Raw genomic sequence first — 8,682 nt, forward strand, 5'->3', positions numbered from 1 at the left:
ATCCCCATAATTTGCTCTGCCTCCTGACAGTTTGGTAGTCAAAAAAAGACTTCCAGTACTGTGACAGAATGTTTTTTTTAAAAAGGTTTTTAACTCAATGCATATGGTCTCCTTTGATGATTTCCAGTATTTTGTTTTTAATTTCACATTTCCAGCATACCCAGTATTTTGCATTACAGGTAGACAATCCTTTATCTGAAATCCAAAGCTGTTTTCATTTTTTTCTCCATAACAAGGTTGTTTGGCGTGCAAACATTTTAACGAATTCAACACCCACTTGACCCACATCACTCAGCTGTGACGTGGTGGCGTGGCCCAGGACTGGCAGGCGTCAATTCTGTTTCTGTGCTCATAGTAGTCACATGTGCGCCTGCTGCTCAGTAAAAAATTTTTATTTCAATGTGAAAATGCCATTTATTCCAAAATCCCAAACATTCCAAAATCCGAAAACCAGCTGGCCACAAGGGTTTCGGATCTTTGGTCTACCTGTACCTAGTTGGATTTAACAAGTAGTTCTAGGGTTCAAACTAATAATGTTTCTTTTAACAAACGTAGCGTTGCTACAACTCAAACAAAATGCCTCAGCTCTAAGCTGACAGTAGACAAGCAGAAGGTTGGAAGGACAGGCCAAGCAAAACCCCAGTTATAACATTTAATAATTTTGCAGGATGTACTGGACACAGTGATTGAAGTTTTCAGCAGTATCACTTAAGTTCTCAGAGTTGCCTTTCTGAAGCAAAATGGGCATTTTGTTTGAGATTCCCACTGAACACCAATATCCAACTATGGAGTTTGGTACACTGGATCATAAGCCAAAACCAATTTTAATTTCTGAAAAGAAAAGGAATTCTACACAGCGCCCGAAAGCAGATTATTTCCCAACCAATTACATGGACAGATACTTTTCAATGTGTTAATCGAGGGCAGCATAGACTATTGATTTAGAGCTCTTACGTTGCAGTGGTAGTTTCAATACCTTAGAGCCAGAAGCCAGGGTTCAAGCCACACTGCAGAGGTGTGTCATAACAGTTGAACAGATTGTTTAAAAAATATCTAGACAAGAGCAGTCAAGGATAAGTGGGACAGGAACCAAGATAATCTTCTTGCAGAGGCAGAGGCTTGGCTGACTTACTAAATGAGTACTTTACAGGTGACTATATTAGCAATGAGAATTCTACTAATATAGTAAAAAGAGGAAGCAGTTGTGACACTGAACAGGATAAAAATAGATAAAAAAGGATTAAAATGCCTCAAAGCAGGAATGTCACCTGGTCCAGAGGTGAAGCAACCTAGATTACCGATAGAAATAAGGTGAAAATTGCAGAGTATCAAACCTTAGTCTTACAATCCTTGGGCATAGGATTGGTGCAACAGATGGAGTACTCAACTTTACATCACATTCAAAAAGAAAACCGGATAAACCTGGCTATTGGAGGGCAGTCAGCCAAATATCATTTGTGGAGACAATAATCTGGATATATTAAATTGCAATTTGAAAACAAAATAGGCTAATAAATGTAGGTCAACAGATTTATTAAAGACGGAATGTGCTCAATCAACATGTCAAGAGTTAAAGTTACAGAGGAATGATGGCTGCATTACAGCTGATCTCCATGTATTGACTTTTAAAAGGTAGAGTACCCACAACGGACTTGTCAGCAATATTGAAATTCATGGGATTCAAGGGCTAATAGACATAAAGAACACAAAGACAGTATGAACAAATCCCTCGAGAATGAAAAGGAATGGTGCTCCCCATGGCGCAACACTAGGACAGCCACTACAACTATTAATGACTGATACACAGCAGGTCAGGCAGCATCCAGGGAACAGGAGATTCGACGTTTCGGGCACAGGCCCTTCTTCAGGAATGAAAAATCCCTCGAGAATGAAAAGGAACGGTGCTCCCCATGGCGCAACACTAGGACAGCCACTACAACTATTAATGACTGATACAATGCATTATTTCAAAGTTTATAAGTGATACAAAACTTGGAAATGAAATAATAAGGACAGAACACAATTTCAGAAGAGCATAGACAGGCTAGTGAAAAGGTCATGTTCATGACAGATGAAACTTAGTTAGACGAACGTGAGGTGAAACACTTTGGTGGGGAGAATGTGTTATGGACCAGGCCAGACCCCCTCAAAACATTTCAAGAAAGTAGCCTGGACCATAACTTTGCTAGGTATTTTGAGCAGGGGTGAGGTGGATATTCCAGGAGTGATGCACCTGGCCTAGCCACTTGGTTTTAAACAAAACAGAATTTATTTGCAAGATTACTGAATGAAACAAAAGAGAATAGAATATCTTAGCCTATCCGACAACCCAAAGGATTAACCAAACTTAATGATACTTTTGCATCTACTTGCAACAAATCCCAAAAACACCTCTAGGTAAAAAGAAAAAGTCAAAGACAGGTCTTACAGGAGAGACGTCAGCGAGAGAGAGAGATTGCAGAGAGGTTCAGCATTGAACACCTTCTTCCATGCAGCTGTTTCTTTGACCAGCAGCCTCAAAATTGGCTGCCTGCTAAAACCAAACCAAACCAAACCAGAGTAAAGCTGAACTGGGAGAATGGACCACTCCCCTTTCATTGTACAGGTGTTTTTTTTATAAAACTTAAAAAGACTTTTGCCTGATGCAGTATCTGTTAGCTCCAATCAAATTCGCCCGAAAGCCCCTCCAAACTAGACCCCTTACTGGTGTCTTTAGGACCACTGAAAAAAAAACTAAGGACAACATAACCTAGTTAAAGCAGCACCATCGTCACAAATGAGAAAAGACAACATGAACCAAATGGTACCATTTTCAAGCAAGAGGAGATTTGGAGGCATGTTTAAACAGTCAAAACTAAAATTATCAAGGCTGGTTTAAAAGAAGCATTTGGAATTCTTAGCTTTAAGAGAGTGTACAGAAGGAAAGAAATTATGCTAAAAATTTATAAATGCTGGAATATGGCATTCAATTCTCAGCATTGGACTGAGTGCCATAAACAGGCCTGAAAATCTCAGATTATTTGCCAGGATCAAGAGGCTTCAACTATGTGGATAGACTGGAGAAATCAAGATTGTCCTCATCACAGCATAGGTTTAAGAGGAAATCTAATACAAGTTTCAAAATCATGAAGGGCTTTGCAGTGAAAATAAAGGGAAACTGTTTACAGTAGAAGAGCTGGTAACCAGGGAACAAAGTTAGATGACTAACAAAAGAACCCAAAGTGACAAAAGCAAACTTGACATATATTATGTTGTTTGTGATCCAAAATGCATACGCAAGCAAAAATAAAACCTGCCAATGCCAGCATTAAATACATTCAACGATAGAGATTCTGCAACCCTCTCGGGTAGATAATTCCAAAGATGTACAGTCGCTTGAGTGAAGAAATGTCCAATCTTGAATGATTGGGCTTTAATCTAAAGACTGACTGTGTATTTTGGATCCTCTGACCCGAGGAAATAATCTATCAGTGTCTACCCTAAGACCTTTAGAATCTTGTATACATTAATGAAATCAGTTCTCATTTCTTCTAAACTCCAAAAAAAAGATTCAATTTATTCAGCCTATCATAGGACCTCAGTTTTATATATATAAAATTTATACATCTTTTAATATCACGTACACTGGATTTGATGTGTCTTCAAAAGGATTTTATTCATTAAAGTATTTACAACTATTTCTGTGGCTACGGTGGTTTATTTTCAAACAAAGGAAGAAAGACATCCTGCAGAGTATAGGGATTTTGTTTACGTTGGGAGAGCTTTAGGAGTGAACAGAATAAACAGTGATGTATGAAGGTTTCAGTTCAAAGAATTAGAATTGTATTTGGATTATGGGTGTTTAAGGAAAACACCCACTGAGTCAGATATACAGCACAAAAACAAACCCTTTGGTGCAACTTGACCATGCCGACTAGATATCCTAAATAAATCTAGTCCCATTTGCCAGCACCAGGCCCATATCCCTCTATACCCTACCTATTCATATACCTATCCAGATGCCTTTTAAATGTTGTTATTGTACCAGCCTCCACCACTTCCTCTGGCAGCTCATTCATTTTGCCATTCCTGCATCCAAGTCATGAATGTAGATTGTAAATAGTTGGGAGTCGACATTTCGGGCATAAGCCCTTCTTCAGGCTTATGCCCAAAACGTCGATTCTCCTGCTCCTCGGATGCTGCCTGGCCTGCTGTGTTTTTCCAGCACCACATTTTTCAACTCTGGTACTCCTACATCTGCAGTCCTCACTTTCTCCTCCTTGTAAATAGTTGGGAACCAAGGACAGAACCCTGTAGCACCAGTTACAGCTTGCAAACTAGAAAGAGATCCACCTATTCCAACTCACTGCTTTTTGTTGGTTAGCCAATCTTCTACCTGAAGAAGGGCTTATGCCCGAAACGTCAATTCTCCTGCTCCTTGGATGCTGCCTGACCTGCTGCGCTTTTCCAGCAACACATTTTCAGCTCTGATCTCCATCATCTGCAGTCCTCACTTTCTCCCCTAGCCAATCTTCTACCCAAGCCAGCACATTAACACTAACCACGTGCCATCTTAATTGATGCATTAAGCTCTTGTGCAGCACCTACTCATATGTCTCCTTGCAGACTGGATATACATTTACAGGACCCCATTACCTGCTTTGCTCGTTACATCTTCGAAGAACTCTCATGAATTAGTTAAACATTATCTACTTTTCAGAAAATCATGTTTACTTTGATGGATTGCATTTTGACTCTCCAAACATCTTGTTGCTACCTCCTTAATAATGGATTCCAATAATTTCCCAACAACATACATTAAACCAATTTATCTATAATTTCTACTTTCTGCCTCCATCCATTTCCGAATAAGGGCATTACATTAGCATTTTTCCCATGGACTGGAACCTACCCACAAACAGGGAATACTGGAATACTATAACCACTGGATCCATTATCTCTGCTGACACTTCATTTAAAGGCCCTAGGAAATCAGCCATCAGGCCCTGAGAACTTGCATGCCTTTGGTCCCAGTCATTTGTTCAGTACATTTTCCTAGTAATGGTGATTATTTTAAGTTCCTCCTTTCCTCTAATCTCTGCTTACCTGTTATTATTGGGATGGTTTCAGTTTGTCTCACCATGAAAGCTGAGGCAAAGTATTGATTTAGTCTCACCGGAATTATGTTCCCCATTATTAACTCCCCAGTCTCATTGTCCAAGGAATCAACATTCACTTTAGCTATTTTCTTCCTTTACACTTGTTGAAACATTTGCTATCCATCTTGATATTTCGCACTGGTCTTTAACAATTAACCTTTGTTCTCTTTATTACTCTTTTTAGTAACTTTCAAAGCTTTAAAAGCTTTCAAAACCTCCAGCCAGCCATTACCCTTGGCAATATGGCACGTCTTAGGTTTTGCCCTCATGTTATCTTTAACATCCATATTTAGCCATGGATACTTTTCCTCCTTTTACAAACTTGCTTCGTTGCTGGAATATATTGCAGTTGGAAGGAACTGAATTATCTCCTCAAATGTCTGCTGCTATTCATCAACTATTTTCCTGTTCAGTCTTTCTGCCCTATCCACTGAGGCAGAATCTGACTCATGCCAGATTACCTTGAACACCAGAACACTAATATGGAACTCCTATTTCCCTTCCTCAAACTGTTAACACTCATCCCTAGAGGCTATTTTACTACAAGATCATTAATTAATCCTATCGCATTACAGAATACTAAATACAAAATAAAATGCTCCCTGTTTCCCCAACATATTATTTCTTGGAGCAATCTCTAATACACGATGAATTCTCCAAGGCTAACCTTGCCAAATGTAATTAATCCAGCATATATGCCTATCACCCATGATTACTGTCACATTTTTCTGACAACCTTCCACTGTGTTTTATACTGTATCTTGGAATATAACTTCTCCCAGGAGTTTATTTTCTTGGCCATTTCATTTTGTTATTTCACCCAGTTGGATTCTACATCTTGATCCTACCTTGTGTTTCCTGCAAACTAATGAAAGCATCTGCAGAAGGAAAACATGAGAAACAGCATTCTGATCAGCATATCAACCACCTCAGCAGATTCTGCGTAAAAAGAACCACTGACCTGCTTTCCCAGATTTAGCAGCGTTCATAACAACCATGCTTTTGTTTCCTGTACACACATCTTTGTCTATGATTGGCTTTATAATGGGTTCAGAGTTTAACCCAATAGGATTATATGCTAATAATTATAATTGTCTCCATGTAGCTCGAATCCATTTACTTGGAACAGCAATTCTTGTTAGGTACAGAAATCCTACCTGTCATCTTGGTTTCGAAAATCAGGCAAATTGGAGAATTTTCGTACTTCTACGCAACCTTTAAATATTGGGAATACTCTGGGTTTAGCCGGGCTTGACTTCCAATGCACCAGCCCAACAACCACTTCCAACACAAGTATATTTTTTTCTTAAATGTGGAGACCAAAATTGTGCACAGTACACCAGATAAAATGGCAAAGGAAATAAACCAGTCTTAATGGTAAGTTCCTGGGGAACGGTGCTGAACAAAGAGACCTTGAAATGCAAGCTCATAGTTCCTTGAAAGTAGAGTCGCAGGTAGCTAGGATAATGAAGGTGGTGTTTGCTATGCCTTCTTTTAATGGTCACAGCATTGTGCATAGGAATAGGGAGGTCATCTCGCAGCTGTACAAGATGTTGGCTAGGCCACTTTTGGAATATTGCATGCAATTCTGGTGTCCTTCCCATCAGAAAGATGTTGTGAAAGGTTCGGAAAAGATTTACAAGGATGTTACCAGGGTTGGAGGATTTGAACTATAGGGAGAGGCTGAATAGGCTGGGGCTGCTTTCCTGGAGCGTCAGAGGCTGAGGGGCCACCTTAGAGGTTTATAAAATCATAAGGGGCATGGATAGGATAAACAGACAAAGGTCTTTTCCATAAGGTGAGAAGCCCAGAACTAGAGGGCATAGGTTTAGGATGAGAGGGGTAAGATATAAAAGGGACCTAACGGGTAACTTTTTTAGGCAGACCGTGGTGCATGTATAGAATGAGCTGCCAGATAAAGTGGTGGAGGCTGGTACAAATTCCACATTTAAATGATATCTGGTTGCGTATATGAATAGGAAGAGTTTAGAAGGATATGGGCCAAGTGCTGGCAAATGGGACTAGATTATATTAGGATATCCAGTTGGCATGGGCAGGCTGGTCCAAAGGGTCTGTTTCCATGATGTGCGTGACTATGTAGTGCTATTAAAATCCTCCACGATTGTATTAAGACTTCATTATATTTTTACTTGCAAGACACTCTGTAATTAAGGACTAGCCCTTTCTCTTTACGGTCTCTGTACTAATCATTTTCTCGTACTTTGTAATAAAATCCAGATGCCATTTACTTTAATTGCTTGTTATACCTCCATGGTATGTGTACCTTGTAAGAGTTCATAGAGTGCAAGTTTTACACTTTTAAAGTGATCTGCTGGTAAACATTCAACACAAGTGGTTTCCTTTGGTTTTGCTGCACCGTTCTAATAAATTTCTTCTGCATGCCAATAATTGTTGTGGACCTGCTTTATAAATATTTGGCATAAATTCCTCAGGTCTATATTCTAAAATGCATTATGATATGAAAGGCACTACCAGGAAGAGCACTTGAAGCAAGTTGAGTGTGCATGGAAAAGTAAATTGGATAAATTCTCAAAGGGAAACATTTACAAGACGACAGAAAGAGCAGGGGTGTGATGAGCATGGGGCCAAGGAGAAGGGTCGTGTTCTGCACTGTAATATTGTGTCACATAATTCCTACATGATGATTCACAAATATCTCAAGCAAATGTATACCAGTCTATTTGAGTAATTCTAATAGCAAAGTTAACAATTTAGAGATGTCTCAGAAGGGTCGGACAAACCTAGCCTGAAAATCATGTTGCGATCTTACTGAACAGTCACAGCCTTCGAGAAAATAAGCAACATGAAGTATTTTTTTATTCAAGTTGCAGCCTTCCGTGCTTGGCAACTTGTAAATTGAAAGAAACATTAGAACGCGCTCCCATACACTAAGCAGCTCACTGTTGTCATCTCAATCGCCCCACCCAACAAAACGAGCGGTGAGCTGTCAGTTGAAGACCCTGTCCCTACAGTAGGAGTGGCGGAGGGGATATTGCCCCCACTCCCCGGTTTACCCGCCTCCCCATGCCCCCGGACATGGCTGGCGGGTCAGGCCGAGTTTACAGACCCCTCTGCAGAGGCCTGCCCGATTCTGGATTAGTGGTGCTGGAAGAGCACAGCAGTTCAGGCAGCATCCGAGGAACAGCATTCGTCATCCTGATGAAGGGCTTTTGCCCGAAACGTCGATTTTGCTGCTCCACGGATGCTGCCTGAACTGCTGTGCTCTTCCAGCACCACTGATCCAGAATGTGGTTTCCAGCGTCTGCAGTCATTGTTTTTTACCTGGAGGCCTGCCCGAGCCCGTCTCGCTTCATCTCCCACCTCCCAGACCCGATTCGGAGCCCGCCCTTACCTACTGGTCTCCAGTGAGCAGTACCTCTCAGGTAAGATCTTCAGACATCGTTCGAAGAAGCAGATGTGCCGATCCTTGAGGAACTCCAGATGCTCACCAAGTGCCGTCTCTTCGGCCATGTTGGATCGCCATGGACACGCCCCGCCCCCGGTCCGCCGCGGACTGCGCATG

At 40.8% G+C, this 8,682-nt stretch overlaps 1 protein-coding gene across 1 annotated transcript in view; it reads right to left on the minus strand.

Annotated features, from left to right (window-relative positions):
• pggt1b (protein geranylgeranyltransferase type I, beta subunit) overlaps positions 1-8,658 on the minus strand; it is a 64,498-nt gene extending 55,840 nt beyond the window's left edge. Inside the window, exon 1 of the mRNA XM_043711043.1 lies at positions 8,512-8,658. Within this exon, the coding sequence (XP_043566978.1) occupies positions 8,512-8,630 (119 nt within the window). The 5' untranslated portion in view covers positions 8,631-8,658. The remainder of the gene's footprint in view (positions 1-8,511) is intronic.
• Positions 8,659-8,682: the final 24 nt, after the last annotated feature.

The sequence above is a fragment of the Chiloscyllium plagiosum genome, chromosome 2, assembly GCF_004010195.1.
Source record: "Chiloscyllium plagiosum isolate BGI_BamShark_2017 chromosome 2, ASM401019v2, whole genome shotgun sequence".
Classification (NCBI taxonomy): Eukaryota; Metazoa; Chordata; class Chondrichthyes; order Orectolobiformes; family Hemiscylliidae; genus Chiloscyllium; species Chiloscyllium plagiosum.